General features: G+C 40.7%; 1 protein-coding gene across 1 annotated transcript; it reads left to right on the forward strand.

The window, feature by feature from the left end:
• Positions 1 to 5: 5 nt before the first annotated feature.
• elk3 (ETS transcription factor ELK3) lies at positions 6 to 16,173 on the forward strand (the record flags this gene model as incomplete). The annotated part of the gene is made up of 4 exons (XM_020601526.1): positions 6 to 134; positions 288 to 1,016; positions 4,373 to 4,495; positions 15,434 to 16,173. Coding segments are annotated over 4 exons (1,062 nt in total), but the record flags the coding sequence as incomplete, so codon positions are not given.
• Between the last annotated feature and the right edge of the window lie 1,196 nt (positions 16,174 to 17,369).

A 17,369-nucleotide genomic window follows, 5' to 3' on the forward strand; every position in this document is an offset into this window, starting at 1 on the left:
GCTGGACATCCAACGATGGCGAGTTCAAACTGCTCAAGTCTGAGGAAGTGGCCAAGCTGTGGGGGCTACGGAAGAACAAGACCAACATGAACTATGACAAGCTGAGCAGAGCCCTGCGTTACTACTATGACAAAGTACACAACATATGCATACATTTCAAAACTACATACTTACAATGCCAACCTCTTGAAGTGGTTTGATGATGTTTTATGTCCATAAAGCCATGAAACCCAACTGGAATGATCATACCAAAACTGTTAAAATAAGATATCTTCTTTTTCCTGCAGAACATAATTAAGAAGGTGATTGGCCAGAAGTTTGTCTACAAGTTCGTGTCGTTCCCTGAGAGTCTGAAGATAGACCCAGCGGTGGTGGAGTCAGGCTGTAACAGTGAGGAAAGTGGAAGCGCAACATCAGAGCCCGAGGCTGAAGATGAGGATGGGGGTGGAAAAAACAAATACCTCCACTCTGGTCTGTATTCCTCCTTCACCATCAGCTCTTTGCAGCATCCGTTAGAACCACACCGGCCAATCAAAACAGATCCCACATCCAATCACCAGGAGGAGAGCTCCTCTGTCATCCGATTCATAACCAATCATGACCATTCCTCCCTCCCCACAATGCCCCCACAATCTCCAAGTGACACCTCTCAGTCCTCCAGGCCATCTCCTCAGCAAGCCTGTTCGTCCTCCTGCTCCTCTTCCCCACCACAAAGCCCCACCCACACACAGTGGAGGAGGCAGAGTCAGAGCACCAATACTGATGAGTTAGAGCAGAGTGCTCAACCTCTAAACCTGTCATCAGGTCAGAAGGAGAAGGAGAGGGAGAGGTCACAGAGCACCACCACACCAGAGAGGAGAGGATTAGCCAATAGTGTGTCTTCAAAGGCAAGGAAACTCAAAGACTTAGAAATCTCCACCCCTTCCCTTCTCCTGACAGGAAGTAACCTGGTCTCCATTTCCAGCAGCCCAACACTGCCTTCAGGGTCCCTAATCCCTGCCTTTGTCATGGCACAGGTACCCCCTCACACTTTACACATGTCAGGACACCACTGTATACACACTGGTGCTTCTGTAAATACAGTGGGTAAGGTGAGGAAAGAAGAAGAGTTATAGACAATGGTGGACGGGAAGAAATTCTGCATAATGAAAATCAGACGTGTAGACAGGGAGGAAGTGGAAAGAACGGAGGAGGCAAGAGAGAGAAGGAGGGAGTAGATTTATAAATGAAGCGATGTGATCCTGAAGTTCCTGATTTACTGGCACTTTGTTAGTTTTAGTATCTACAACCTCTTTTCAACCACAGGAACCATTTCAGAATTCAGGAACAACAAAAGCCTTTTCCCCATTTCACTTTAGATTATAGCCAAAATAGTCCCTGCAATGACTTGATTAAAAACTCACCTGAAACCAGTTTGCAATGGTTGCTGGTCTTTGGTACTCAAAGCTAGTATTTTAAGAATAAAGATAAGGATAATCACCTTTATTGGCCAAGTATGTTACACACAAGTTTCCTGTTTCCAGTACACAGATATTAGAATCAGCTTATTGGCCAGGTGTGCTGGACACGGGGAATAGAACGTGTAGGACTCTACTGCTGACACAGCACTGCCGGGGGTAAGGTGGGGGGGCTCTTCCTGAAGTCCACTGTCATCTCCACTGTTTTGAGCGTGTTCAGCTACAGGTTGTTGCGGCTACACCACAGGACTAGCTGCTCAACCTCCCATCTGTAGGCTGACTCATCACCGTCTCAGATGAGACCAATGACCGTTGTATCATCTGCAAACTTTAGGAGCTTGACAGAAGGGTTCTTTGAGATGCAGTCAATGGTGTAGAGTGAAAACAGCAGAAGGGAGAGCACACATTCCTGGGCGGTGCCTGTGCTGATTGTTCAGGTGCTGGATGTGGATTTCCCCAGTCGCATCTGCTGTCTCCTGTCTGTCAGGAAGCTAGTGATCCACTGACAGGTGGGGGCAGGCACAGTGAGCTGGGTCAGTTTGGAGTGGAGGATGTCCGGGATGATGGTGTTGAATGCCAAGCTGAAGTCCACAAAGAGGGCCCGTGCAGAGGTCTCTGGGGAGTCGAGGTGTTGCAGGATTTAACACACTGCCATGTGGACTGCATCATCCACTGACCTGTTTGCCCGGTAGGCAAACTGCAGGGGGGTCCAGCAGGGGGTCAACAATGTCCTTCAATTGGGCCGACGCCAGTCTTTCAAAGGACTTCACAACTACATGTGTCAGGACAACAGGTCTATAGTTGTTCATTCCACTGATGGAGGTTTTCTTGGGGACTGGGATGATGGTGGAGTGTTTGAAGCAGGAGGGGACTTCACACATTTCCAGTGACCTGTTGAAGATGAGTGTGAAGATGGGGGCCCCACACACACCAGGGGGGACTGGTTTCCTGTAGCCAGTGATGCTGATGCTGATGATAGCTCCTCTTTGTTGCTCTGATCTCCCTTGTCAGTGTGTTCCTTGCCTGGCTGTACAGAATCCTGTCCCCACTTCTGTAAGCCTCCTCTTTGGCATGACGAAGCTGCTTGAATCTTGCTGTGAACCAGGGCTTGTTGTTGTTGTATATAAAGAAGGACTTGGTGGGCACACACATATCCTCACAAAAGCTGATGTTGGATGTCACAATGTCAGTGAGTTCATCCAGGTCTGTAGCTGCAGCCTCAAATACATCCCAGTCCATACAGTTTAAGCAGCCTTGTAGTTCTGACTTAGCCCGCTCAGTCCTTCACTATTTTGACCACAGGCTTCACAGCTTTAAGTTTCTGCCTGTAGGATAGGATAAAATGGACCATACAGTAATCAGAGAGTCCAAGGGCTGTGCGGGGGACAGAGCGATAGGTGTCTTTTATCGCTGTGTAGCAGTGGTCCAGTGTGATTTTTGTCCCTGGTGGGACAGGTGACGTGCTGTTCGTATTTGGGCAGTTCTTGGGTGAAATTTGCTCTGTTAAAGTCACCTAGAACAATGAGTGGGGAGTCAGGATGTTCCACTTCTACGCTAGTTATCAGTTCGGCCAGGAGCTGTAGTGCGCTGGTGTGGGAGTTCGGTTTTAAATAGACACCAACCAGGATGAAGCTTGAGAATTCACGGGGAGCATAGAAGGGTTTGCAGTTGATAAAAGGAGTCTTTAAGTCTGTGTTACATGCCCTCTGTAGCACCGTGATATAATCTGTAGCACCAATATAACCAAAACGCAGAGGGTTGGAGGTTTGAATCAAAGTCCCTGCAGTCCACATGTCGAAGTGTCCTTGGGCAAGACACTGAACCCCCAAGTTGCTCCCGATGGTTAGAGCCATCGGTGTGAGTTGGCGCCGCAGATGGCTGCTTTGGTTCTGTACCAGAAACAAATACCTTGTGTGTAACATACTTGGCCAAATAAAGGTGATGAGATGAGATGAGATGTTTCATGGTAAGGACCTTAACCCCCCCAGGCTGCCCATGGAAAAAAAAATACAAAAGTTTATTTGCCTTTTAGCTGAAATAAGCATATAGCATGCTGGTCACCATTGTTAAAAACTGCTCTGTTATTTATTTGTACACTGTACTGTACATATGCAGATACGGTGTATTTATCTTTGCACTATTTACATCCATTGCACTGTTAATTAATGTAATTTATCTTCTTATTCTGCACTATTTCATTCAATTTCATCCCATTGCACTAGTGTTTTATAGCTGAATGTACCTTATCCATTATTTGTAATTTAAATCCATAAAGTCTGTTGTATATTGTATATTACCTTGTATAACTTAATGTAAATATCAATTGTACATATCTATTGGTAAATTAGTACTGACTGTACCTGCTGTAGATACTGTGCGCTCTGCACTGCTGTTATTGCACTTCTGGTTAGATGCTAAACTGTATTTCGTTGCCTTGTACTTGTGCATGTGTAATGACAATAAAGTTTAATCTAATCTAAAAAACTGAAACAGTAACACAGTGCCCTCAGCAGTTGCATCTATAGTGAGAAAGTACATACAAACACATTTTAGAAATTTTTATTTTAGAATTTTTCATTCCTGGCTGTTGTGGTAGAACAGAGTCTTATGTTTTCATGAATCAGAAAGAAAACTAAAGTGGTCTTAGTTAAATATATAGAGACCGAATGAAAACGGGACTGAAGAAAATAGATGCAATGAATTCTACAAAAATGAAGCTTCCTGAACTACAGTGAGTCAGTCTGCCAAGTCAGTGTGTCTGGTAGACATGAGTTAAGGCAGACTTGGCTTTGACTGAATGATGTGACAACTTTGCCAAACTTTTGTAAAATTTTTGCTAGAATAAACTCCATAACTTCCATATTGTATTGATGTATTAATTCTCTAACATTTCTTCTGGGGTTTTGTCTATGTAGACTCCTTCTGGTCTGGTGCTCACTCCCAGTCCTCTACTCTCCAGTATCCATCTTTGGTCCAGCCTGAGCCCATTGGGCCCCCTGAGCCCCACCCAGCTGCAGAGCCATGGCCCCCTCTTCCAGGTATACTCATGCACACCTTATTGCCTTGCACATGAGGACGTTCAATAATTGCTAGTATTTCATAAGCACCTAATCCTTTTCTTAGCTCTTATACATGCTTAAACCGAAATTTTATCCAGTGTATCTCAGCTCACACTAATAAACTGAACTTCAGCCCATACCTTAACCTACATCAGGACTTCAGGCTAGATTCAACCAGAAGAAGACAGAGCTAGCTAAAGGCTAAGGTATGTTTTAAATCTATCATGTGTTGTCTGACCAAGTGTTTATAGCTGTTGTAAACTGGCATACAAAAGAAGGGAAAAGTCTGCTGTCATAGAGATGGACAAGACAGGTTAGCTTTTGAATCTGAATGACAGCACATTAATAGTTGTGGGAGGAATAAGAAAGAAGCTTTGGAGAAAAGTTCAAAAGTGGGTGTGATTGTGGGGCTGTCAATTTTCAGATGCAGCCCCCCAGTTCCTGCATCAAAAGCCACTTTTCCATTGCCTGGTACTGGCTCAACTCAGCTCAACACAGCTCAACACAGCTCTACTTGCTTTTGGTACTGGGTGCTTGGTTTTTCACTGCAGATGGTTCCCTATCAGTATAGCTGGTTGTCACAGAGACACCGTATTATACTGCTGTGATATTGTCACATGGGGTGGCCAGGAGGTAGATTGGTTGTCCCCTAACTGAAAGATCAGCAGTTCGATTCCCATTCTCCCAAGTCGACATGTCGAAGTGTCTTTGGGCAAGACACTGAACCCCAAGTTGCTCCCGATGGCCAGAGCAGTGCCTTGCAGAGACACACAGCCATAGGTGTATGTGTAAGAAAGAGAGTTGGCGCCGCAGATGGCTGCCTCGGATCTGTACCAGAGACAAATACCTTGTGAGTGTAACATACATGGCCAATAAAAGTGATTATCATTACCAACCTCCACTGTAACAGTCGAGGACATCAAAAGTATACTGTTCTTGATTCTAGGTATGTGGCTGTTTTTAGTTAGTACAGTAACTATAGTAAAGAAGTAGTTAGTGTTAAAGGGCCCATGGCATGCTTTTCCTTGTTTTCTGACTTATCAACCATGTTACAATGGCAAATTATCATCTTAGACGTGAGGTGTACATATGTTCTAGTATTTCTATGCAGAAGTAACTCAGTTTATACACGTCTTGCAAACTCTCGCACACAAGACTTTTTTTCTACCAAAATAAAGTATTAATGATAGTTTAAGGATCTCCTTGAATGGGCATAAAATCCAGGCCATTGTGCGTTCACGTGAGCTTACCTGACATCCACTGGTGACCCCACCATATTGGCAAAATGTTATACTGCCTTTTTTTTTGTTATGTATGTTTTCAATAAAACTTATTAAAAACCATACACGTCCATGGCGGCTTTTGGGGGTGGCTGTGGCTCAGGAGGTCTTCCAAGAATCCTCCAGAAGGACAGAACAGACAGGAAGACTGGAGGATTAGCGGTTCAATTCCAGTCCACATGTCCCAGTGTCCTAGAGCAGGACAATGAACCCCCAGTTGCTCCCAGTGATGACACCGGTGTGTGAATTTGTGAGTGCGGATGGGTGAATGGCTAAATAGTGTGAAAGCGCTTTGAGTGTGCTGCATTGCATAGAAAAGCGTTATACAAGTATTAGACCATTTACCATTGTAAAAACTGAATTTTTTCGATGGCGTGCGGATTTGTGGATATAATTTACCTCCTGATGCCTGCACTGCGACCAGAGGATGTGGAGAAATATACAGATTCTGAGGTTACTGCATGTCCGGAAATTTCCCTGTACAGGGACTCACTGTTCTACCTGACTGGTTAAGAAGTGGATTAATGACCCATGATGTTAATGTCAGAGCTACGCTACCTGTTGGAATGAATTTCACTGCTTTGGGACTTTATGTGGTAGTGTGGGTGAAGACGCAGCAACCACCAGTTGGATGTAGTGACCTGTGGAGCTACATGAAAGGGAGTGATGTTTCCACTACTTGGTGGGACTTAACATGTTGCGTGTCTGTTAATACCTTATTTCTGTAAGGTTAGAGAAAATTGTAAAGATGAAAGAAGTTACTATGTCTGCATTATGCCAGTTAAAATATGGGATTTCTCTACTACCCCTTTTATTTACAGTGTTACAAATCTTTTTTTTCACCTGTGCATGTTGTGTGCATTCATGAATTATCCTCTCATTTTTTAGGAAGAAGCTTTTTGGTTTTATTATTCTGAAAAAAATTATAGACTATTTGGAGTTATGAGGGGTGCCAAGATAATCTAGAGGTACCCAAGATTAAACATTAAATGGCTGGAAGAAGCATGCCATGGGGACTTTAAATAACGTTGCTTTTAAAAATTGAGCTTTCTTTATTCCGGGACGTCTCACACATTGATGACACGATTTTTCTGACCAGTCACTAGACTACAGTGTTTACTCATCACCATTTGGTATTGCCAAAGTTGAGCCAGTGCCAGGCAGTGCCAGGCAGTGGAAAAGGGGCTAAAACAGTGTGGAGGAATGGGGTTTCAGATGCTGTTTAATAATATGATGATTTACATCTAATCCTGAGCCCACAAAACCAGCCTTTTTACCCTACTGAGATGATGGAACGGTTACAAATGAAAAGGGGGAATCATAAGAAATTAACTCACCTGTGCTCAGCTGAATACACATAGGGCCTTTGCTGCTACCTGCTCCAGAATGACCATTAGCTTTTGGTGGCTAATATTAGCTACAGTATATTGAAACCAACAATACTGAGTAAGCTTGCTGGCCTTTGGATTTGTCTCTATTTGTGCTACTTGTCACATGTGGTTATGGCGACCGCTATTCAGCAAAAGTTACACAGTTTCATTTACACCTACATCAAAACATTTGTCTAATTCCAAGCTCTAATGATTTCAGTTCATGTAAAAACACTATCTTACACTGGTGTTGATGGATTCAGAATCTCTGTCTGCCTATAAACTGTCTCTATTTACAGCAAATTCTTCACTTATAACTGAGCTTTTATAGTAATTTCACACCACAAATTTACCTGCACAATTTTCATTGTGATCTTTGTGTATGTGTGATTTACCCTGTGCCACGATTTTAAAATAAGCTACAGAAAAGAAGTGGACAAAAGAGGGGGCAACATCCTGTTGGCGAGGGGGGAAAGGGAGAGGGCCTGTTGGTCACCTTCCACCAATTTCAACTCTCTGACACACACACACACACACACACACACACACACACACACACACACACTGTGTTTTCATTCCTTGTGGGGACCTTACATTGATTTACATTCATTTCCGGTAGACTTTTCCTAACCTTAACCATAACCACTACTTGCCTAACACCTAACCGTGACCCTAACACTTGCCTAACACCTAACCTCATCCTAACTCTAAACCATGTTGCCACCCTAAAATTCAGTGATTTCCTTGTGGGGACTAGCTTCTGGTCCCCACAAGGATGGCCGAGTCCCCACAGTATGAGTGTGTTAACAGGTTTCAGTCCTCATGATGTAAGTAATACAAAGGCACACACACACATACATATACACAGCAGTAAGCTGTTTAGTATGTAATGCTCAGGGTTTTCATCCCGAGAACACAAATTAACCAAGATCACACTGTCCTCCTCTGATGCACCGGTAGTCAGATCGGACAGCTGTAGGAAACAAAGAAATCATATCATGTCACAGCCAGTGTTGGGGAGGACTGAACTACATTTAACTAGTTTAAACTAGTAGTTTCACTAGGGGAGCATGGGGTACAACCTAACACATTTTGGTTTTTGAGAAAAATTTAAAAAAAAAATTGAGTTGGAACAATCATGTTTTTACACAAGCAACATATACATCTCTTTTACAAATGAACACTTGTACTTTGTTCTACCATTCTTGTACAACTCCACTGACAATGATGGGAGACACAATGTTACATCTTACCCTATGGGTGAGGTTAATTGTAACAGACAGTGTTATAACACTGGCTAGAAAAGTCTGAAAACTTGGTGAAAACAATAATTCAGTACTGTATAGTTCTATGGTATATCAAGCAACAAGTAACATGGGACTGTGTGTTGTCCACAAGTTAGGACAGCAAATAAAAATAACATCACAGGTCAGCAAAATATGGATTATTTGCAAATAAATAACTTCTTGTCATTCTATACATAAGCAGGGTTAGTTGCAACACAGTGTTACACCTAATATTGTACCTCATGTACACAGCCCTTGATCTAAATCTCAAAAAAATGAGGTGTACATATATTATAGTACTTCTATGCAGAAGCAACTCAGTTTATAGAAATCTTGTAAACTTTTGCTCAAGAGACCTTTTTTCTAATATGTTAAGTCTTATGTGAAAATTTAAGGATTTCCTTGAATGGTCATAATCACCAGGCCCATTCATGTGAGTTTGACTGACATCCATCTGTGCCAAAAAAGCGGAATTTTTCGACAGCGCCTGGTTTTGTGTATATACAGTGCCTATAAAAATTATTCACCCCCTTGGATGGTTTACCTTTTTATTATGTATATAAATCAATGATGGTCAATATAATTTGGCTTTTTTGAAAAAACAAAACAAATAAAACCTCTTTAATGTCAAAGTGAAAACAGGTTTCTATAAAGTAATGTCAATTAAATAAAAATATGTAAAGGGGAAATAAGTGATTGCATAAATATTCACCCCTCCCTGTACAATGAAATTCTTACTTTGCCGTCTACATGAATGCCACACAATACAAGTGAAATATAAAGTAGATTAGCAATAACACATCTAAACAGGCAGTAAGAAGCAAATAAAAAATACAACAAGAACACAATATAAGAGAGGTTGAAGATGGTGATGAGAACATCAGCCAGTTCGCTGGCACATGCCCTGAGGCCCTCCCAGGGATGCTGTCTGGTCCTTTTGCCCCAATTTGTGGCTGGACTTGAAAAGGGCTGTTCACATCTGATCCCCATTCAACCTGGCAGAGCTTGAGCAGTTTTCCAAAAAAGAATGGAGTAAAATTGCAGTGTCCAGATGTGCAAACCTGATTGAGATCTATCCACATAGACCTTGACCTGTGATTGCAGCCAAAGGTGCATCTACTAAATACTGACTCGAAGGGCATGAATATTTATGCAATCACTTATTTCCAATTACATATTTTTATTTAATTGATATTACTTTGACATTAAAAAGTTTTTGTTTGTCAAAAAAACAAAACTAAATTCTATTGACCATGACTGATTTATAAAATCAATAAAAGGGTAAAACATCCACGGGGATGAATACTTTTTATAGGCACTGTATGTATTTTACCTCCTGTAGCCTGCACTGTGACATAGGATGTGGAAAAAAATACAGGACTGCATGTCCGGGAATGTTCCTGTACAGGGACTTGCTGTTCTACCTGACCAGGTCTAACCTATGATCAGCTGGCAAGTGAAACCCATGCAGTGATCACCGGTTGGATTTACCGACCTTGGGTCTACATGAAAGGAAGTGATGTTTCCACTACTCAGTGGGACTTGAGAGTAAGTTTAAAAAAACACGTTGCATGTCTCTTAATGCATTGTTTCTGTAATGTTAGAGAGAACTGTTGTAAGGCTGGAGAAGTTACTATGTATGGATTATGTCAGTTAAAATATAGGGTTTCTCAATTACCTGCTTTGTTTAGAGTGTTACAAATCTCTTTTCATCAGTACATATACTGTTGTTTAGCTACGCATCTATGAAGGAGAAATTCAAATTAATTAATGCTGTTGCAGTTCATTGTGCTGTCCACTTTCAACAAAACTGGCAGCAGTAGTTGTGCTTGTTCACAAACTAAGAAGGCAGAAGAGGCTTTCTGGTTTTATTGTTCTGAAATAATTACAGAATATCTGGAGTTATGAGGTGTGCAAATCTAATCTAGAGGTACCCAAGATTAAACATTAAATGGCAGGAAATGAGCATGCCATGGCCACTTTAATCACAGTCCCTAAACATCTTTTGTTATAAGTTTATTGTCCCAAATGTTTTGGAATGTGTTGCAGGCATCAGAATTGAAGTCAGCGTCTATTTTGAACAAAAAATAAAATTGATAAAGTATCACATCAAATAATGTGCTGCTGTATTTTTTCAATGTAATACAGGACACAGCTGATTTGCAAATCACTGTTTTCAGTTTTAATTTATATTTTACATACCGTCCCAACTTTTTCTGATTTGGGATTGTTCAATTCAGTTCAGTGTTTTTTTTTCATGAAATGTATTTACAGTATTACTATGGCAAACAAAAGGCTGTTTACTGTCAATCTGCTGTTAAAATGAAAATAATTTCATCTGAAATTATTTTGTTGTTCCCTTTCACATTGGCCCATTTTAGCTGAACATTGAGTGGTAGCTTAGGAGGTCACCTGCTGACAGTAACTCTCACAATTACAAAACAATTATATTGTTCCACATTTTTTAACATAAATATTTGAGACTCATGGCAGTTTATCAAATCGTATTAAATATCATCCATAGCATATTTTATAATCTTATATACAATTTACCAAAAAGTGGATCATTTTAGCTGACTCCACCCTATACATTCAATTCATACATTCAACATATAAAAGAATTTATACATTTGACATTTTACCAAAAACTGAAATATTTTGAGCTTCATAAACACAGATGTTAAGTTGGACGTGTTGCATTGAAGTGCATACAATTGTACAAGTTCGACTATTAACGTGGCAGTGTATATGAGGTACAACATTTCTCAGTGTGGCTTTTGTAATTTTTATATTTGTGCACCCATGTCTGCTGATTGGATGGCCTTGCTATGGTAAGTTCAGTTCATGATGACCACAGTAGAGTTTACAATAAGTGTACCAACAAATTTTGAAGAGGCCTCTTATCAAAACCCTCTTCCATGTCTGAGGCAAGAGACAAGTCAAAAGCAAAATGTCATTAAAAACAAACAGTATAAAATTTTGTGTATAAGCATGTATAACATCAGCACAATGTGAAAACATCATCTCAATATGATGTAACTTGCTACTGAATGAAAACCTTTGGGTGTCTAGTAGTTTTAATAACTATAAATAGAGAAAAACAACACTATTAGGGGTGGCTGTGGCTCAGGAGGTAGAGCAGGTTGTCTCCTAATGGGAAGGTTGGTGGTTGAAATCCCGGCTTCTCCAGTTCATATGTCAAAGTATCCTTGGGCAAGACACTGAATCCCAAGTTGCTCCTGGTGGCTGTACCATCAGTGTGTGAGTTTGTAAATGCCTGTGTGTGTGAATGGGTGAATAGAAAATAGTGTAGCGCTTTGAGTGCTACACTGCATAAAAAAGCGCTATATAAATATACATAAGACCATTTGCCATTTATTAGATGAACACAGACCTTGTCGCACCAGAAATTTTCACTAACTTAATGACAAAAGTGAAACTTAAACATAATGTTACTGTTGGATAAACTAAATTCATGTTCTATTGACAAATGTCGTGATGATAATACTGAGCTCATAACCTGAATTGAAGTCAACTAACTGACTAACTTATCTTTGCACGGGCTCAGTGTGTCAGCGCATTTTGTTTTTGCATGCAATTTTGGATTTGAATTGTTTTGATATTGCATGAGCTTTGACTTTTATTTGCTTTTTTAGATTTGAAGAGCATTTTGTTTTTGCATTCACTTTGATTTTTGCTTGTGCTTTTGGATTTGAAGAGTGTTTTGTTTTTGCATGCACTTTGTCTTTGGGGCAACATCATACCAAGCAAATGCAACACCATGAATGTGTTCCAGGAAACACTGTCTGAAAATGTGCACCAATATTCTCACATTTAAACAGTATCATCATATCGCCTCAATCACTGTGATAGCTGTCTTTTTGCTTTAACTTTCAACTATAAAAACTTGATTAAAATAAAATATAGCGCTGCGGATGGCTGCCTCAATTATGCGCTCTCTCATGTGTTTGAGAAAATGAGGAAAAACAACAGTCTTCTCCAATCCATCCTGGATTACCTTTGCCAGAGGAGAGCCACTAAACATCAGACAAGTCACTCCAAACACCTTTTCTCTGGTTTTTGCTAATGCAAAAAGCTGTGTGGACATTTTGATCGGAGGGGCAGCAGCCCTCTATAGGACCTTTGACTGCACTGATTGGAGTGTACCTGAAGCTCTACAGACATGGATGAACTCACTCACACTGACATCATACATCAGCTTCTATGAGTATATGTGTGTTCCCACCAAGACCTTCTGCACATACAACAACAATAAGCCCTGGTTCACAGTGAGACTCGAGCAGCTTCATTGTGCCAAAGAGGAGGCCTATAGAAGTGGGGGCAGGATTCTGTACAGGCAGGCCAGGAACACAATAAAAGGGAGATCGGAGTAGCAAACAGGAGCTACTCCAAAAAGCTGAAAAACCAGTTTTCAGCCAATGACCCCTCATTTGTGTGGATAACTCTACAAAACATCACTGGCTACATGAACCCCCCACCCCATCGTGGAAGACCATCAACTGGCAGATGACCTGGATGTGTTTTACTGTAGGTTTGAGAAGTGGAACTCCACACCTCTCACCTTGAACCCAGCAGCTGCTCTCCATAGTCACCTTCATTCCTCCCAGTCCCCCACCCCTGAAGGTCTCTGAAATGGATGTGCATGGCCTTTTGAAAAAAACTAAAGATCAGAAAGGCACCAGGTCCCTTCTAAAAGCTTGTGCTGATCAGATGGCCCCCATCTTCACACATGTTCAACAGAGCGCGAAGTCCCCCTCCTGCTTCAAACACTCCACTATCATCCCAGTTCCAAAAAAAACATCCATCAGTGGACTGAATGGCTACGGACCTGACACCCTGACATGTGTAATTAGTCCTTTGAGGGACCTGAAGGATGTCATAGACCCCCTGCTGTTTGCCTTTTGGGCAAACAGGTCAGCAGATGATGCAGTCAACATGGCACTGCATGTTGCACTCCTACTGCATGTTATAGTTCTATAGAGGAATCATCAAATCTGTTTTCTGCTCATCCATCACTGTCTGGTTTGGTTCAGCAACCAAACAGGATTGGAACAGACTCCAGCAAACAGTCAGGACTGCAGAAAGAATCTTCAGTGCCAGCCTGTTTGAACTCCTACCCTCTGGATGATGCTACAGATCACTGTACACTAAAACAACCAGACACAAGGGCAGTTTTCTTTCCCCTTGCCATCACCACAACACTTTACCCATGACTGTTATAACAGAACGACAACCCTCAGTGCAATGTCTTGTAACTACAGCTTTGTATATATCTATCTGAAAAATACATCTAAACTGTATATATACACATTTTATATTTGAGTACTTTTAAAAAAAAAAATCCTAATGCACATTCCTTTTTCTTTTTTGTACATTCTTTTTCTTTTCTTGTTCTCTGTCTTTATCTTGTTTATTCACTGCCTTACAGAAGAACAATGTACATGCACATTGAGAGCCACTGTACTGAACTCAAATTTAGCACACCTGGCCAATAAAGCTGATTCTGATTAATGATAATAATCGCCTTTATTTGGCCAAGTATGTTACGCACACAAGGAATTTGTTTCCGGTACAGAACCAAGGCAGCCATCTGCAGCACCGACTCACACCAATGGCTCTAACCATCAGGAGCAACTTGGGGGTTCAGTGTCTTGCCCAAGGACACTTCGACATGTGGACTACAGGCACCATGATTTGAACTGCCAATCCTCTACCCACTGAACCACAGTTGCCCCCATGATGTGTTGATTGTGAACAAAACGGTTCTTTAAAATGAATGATCGGAGCTGGCTCCAAGCCACATTTCCTTTTTTCCACAATTATTTCTGTTCAAGCCACACATGATGGATCAACTAAGAACTGCCTCTCTTAAGAGCCAGAATTCCCATCACTAATTCTGATTCTGATTTCTGACTGTTCTGATTTATACTACAGTATAAGTCAATGTAAAGCCACAGTGAAAACTATAATTGTAATACAATGCATCCAGAAAGTATTCACAGCGCTTACCTTTTTCCACATTTTGTTAGGTTACAGCCTTATTCCAAAATTGAATAAAGTCATTATTGTCATCAAAATTCTACAAACAATACCCCATAATGACAATGTGAAAAAGTTTGTTTGAAATCTTTTCAAATGTATTTTAAAATAAAAAAGGAAAAAAATCACATGTACATAAGTATTCACCACGACACACAAAATTGTTCTGTGGTGCCTCCTGTTTCCACTGATCATCCTTGTGATGTTTCTACAACTTGATTGGAGTCCACCTGTGAAAAATTCAGTTGATTGGACATGATTTGGAAAGGCATACACCTGTCTATATAAGGTCTCACAGTTAACAGTGCATGTCAGAGCACAAACCAAGCCATGAAGTCCAAGGAATTGTCTGTAGATCTCCGAGACAGGATTGTATCAAGGCATAGACCTGGGGAAGGGTACAGAAAAATTTCTGCAGCATTGAAGGTCCCAATGAGCACAGTGGCCTCCATCATCTGTAAATGGAAGAAGTTTGGAACCACCAGGACTCATCCTAGAGTCACTACAAAAGATTTGATAACTATTGGGTGCAAAGTTGTCCTTTCATTAAATAGCAAATTGATTTTCTCATATATTGGTTTGTGCATGATCTGGCTGAAGTCAAACAGTTCAGCCAACTGAATATGACAGATGACACAAAAGCAAATAAATGAAAAATACAACATGATTTTTGAAAAGATTTTTTAAACACTTCACATTTCATTATGAAAGATATTTTTTGGTTCCTGCTACTGAAGTACAACCACTGTTAGTTTTGTGTATTTGCCCAGTAATCTTATATAAGACTGGCTCACACAAGCATCACAATAAAGCCTAAGTCACTAGTCCTATCTCATGACCGAGATATGAAAACATTGCTGAGTTTTGTAATGGAGCAGTGAGTGAACTGGGTCATTTCCACTTTTAATTGTTTCCCTGCAGTTCCCCACACTGTTGAATGGACCCATCTCAGTGGATGCTCCGACTCCCTTGCTGTTGTCCCACAGCTCCCACAGGTCCTGATGTCAGCCTGAGCCCTATTAGAGATACCTGGACCAAACCAGACAGAGCTGGTCTGATTCAGGACAGATCCAGACTAAGTCAAATAGACTTAATCTCAGATGATGAACCCACACTGGAGTCACTGGAGTTACCTTTATTATATGACAAAACAGGGGCTTCAATCTGAAGCTTTACTCTGTCAGAAGAATATCTGCATTAGATATTTCTTGGTGTGTTTACTAGTTTAACTGCTTGTGTTCTTTACATTTGTGTTTGGTTTGGTGTTTTCCTATTTTAAGGATGTAAAAGCCTCTGAATTTCTTCTCATGCAACAAAAGTGACTGAAGGTCAGACCTCATCATGCTTGTCATCTCATTATATATTTCCTCTCGTTCCACTTGGTGTACACATCTGTGACATAGACTGTCCACACCACTGCCTCCAAAAACATAGATCTGGTGAAAATGTTGTCAGGAGACATCTTGGCCTCACTGAGACAGAAGGCATTGTAAGTGCCCATGGCATGCGCAAACATCAATCCCTTTCAAGTAACTCCAAAGTCAGTAAATCCAACTTGTGGTCGCTACATCTTCCCCCACACATCCACATATAGTACCAAAGTAGTGAAATTAATTCCAACAGGTAATGTAGCACTGACAGTAACATCATGGATTATTAATCCGTTCATTAACCAGCAACACATCGCATGCGGCAGACACACTGGCCTCAAGCAGCCAAAACAAACAGGGTACTGTGCTCCAGGAAAATTCAGCGCTGATGAGCTGATCATTCACTGCCATGGGGGTGCTTCACTGACTGGTTCTACTTGTAGGTTAGACCTGGTCAGGTAAAACAGCGAGTCACTGTACAGGAACATTCCCGGACATGCAGTAACCTCAGGCCCTGTATTTTATCTCCACATCCTCTGGCCACAGTGCAGGTAGCAGGAAGTAAAATATATTCATAAAACTGGGTGCAGTCAACATATTCCAATTTTACAGTGGCACCTGTGGATGTTTTTTTTATATATATATATATATAAGCTTTATTGAAAATACACATTCCATGTGCTCTTTATGCAACAATAGTTTACTTTTACTGTTTTTTCAGTGCTAAGCCTTTATTCTAATAGAATATGTTTGCTATTCTGTTTTACAAAACAGTGAATCAGTAGTTTTGTCTCATTTACCAAGATCACATCCAATCTGTCGTTGGATTGGTGTCAACTAATTCAGTGACTAAAACATTGATGGACTTTTTCAACAGCACAATATACTCTTACACAATATGCATTTGTCCAGTTCTAGAGTGTCTGAGTGCGACATGTGGCCACAAACACAAAACCTTCTTGATACCTTCCTGGCAAACACCTTCTAGCTGGAGCATTAAAATGCTCTGGAAGTCATCTTGTTTTTTGTATCTCATTGCTCTTGATACAATGAACGTCTTCCCTATGTATAGTTTCATGCTTTTTTAAAAATGCACTGTACTTTTAAGCCTTATACCAGCTGTACCTTCAAAATGATAAAACTTCTGTAAATGCAGTCAGCTTTCCTGGTGAAAACTGCAGTGTTTTTTTGTAAAATGGCTTCTGGCTATTTTTTTAAATAAAGAAATTGAAGTGTATTCTCAGTGATTTGCTTTTTTTTGAGAGAGTGTAAAGTGATTTTAGAGTAAAATGATTTACTTTTCAGAATTACTATATTCATTTAAGCTGGTAATACACACTTTTTTCACCACTCAACTGCTCCACAAACTCTTTATGAAACAGATTAAATTTATTTTTGGTGGTTATGAGAAATAAATAGTTCCAGTAAAAAGAGTTACACACCAACAGTTCACCAGCAGTTAAGTGTTTCAGAGAGGTTGAGTTCAC

The sequence above is a fragment of the Monopterus albus genome, unplaced genomic scaffold, assembly GCF_001952655.1.
Source record: "Monopterus albus unplaced genomic scaffold, M_albus_1.0 scaffold51.1, whole genome shotgun sequence".
Taxonomy (NCBI): Eukaryota; Metazoa; Chordata; class Actinopteri; order Synbranchiformes; family Synbranchidae; genus Monopterus; species Monopterus albus.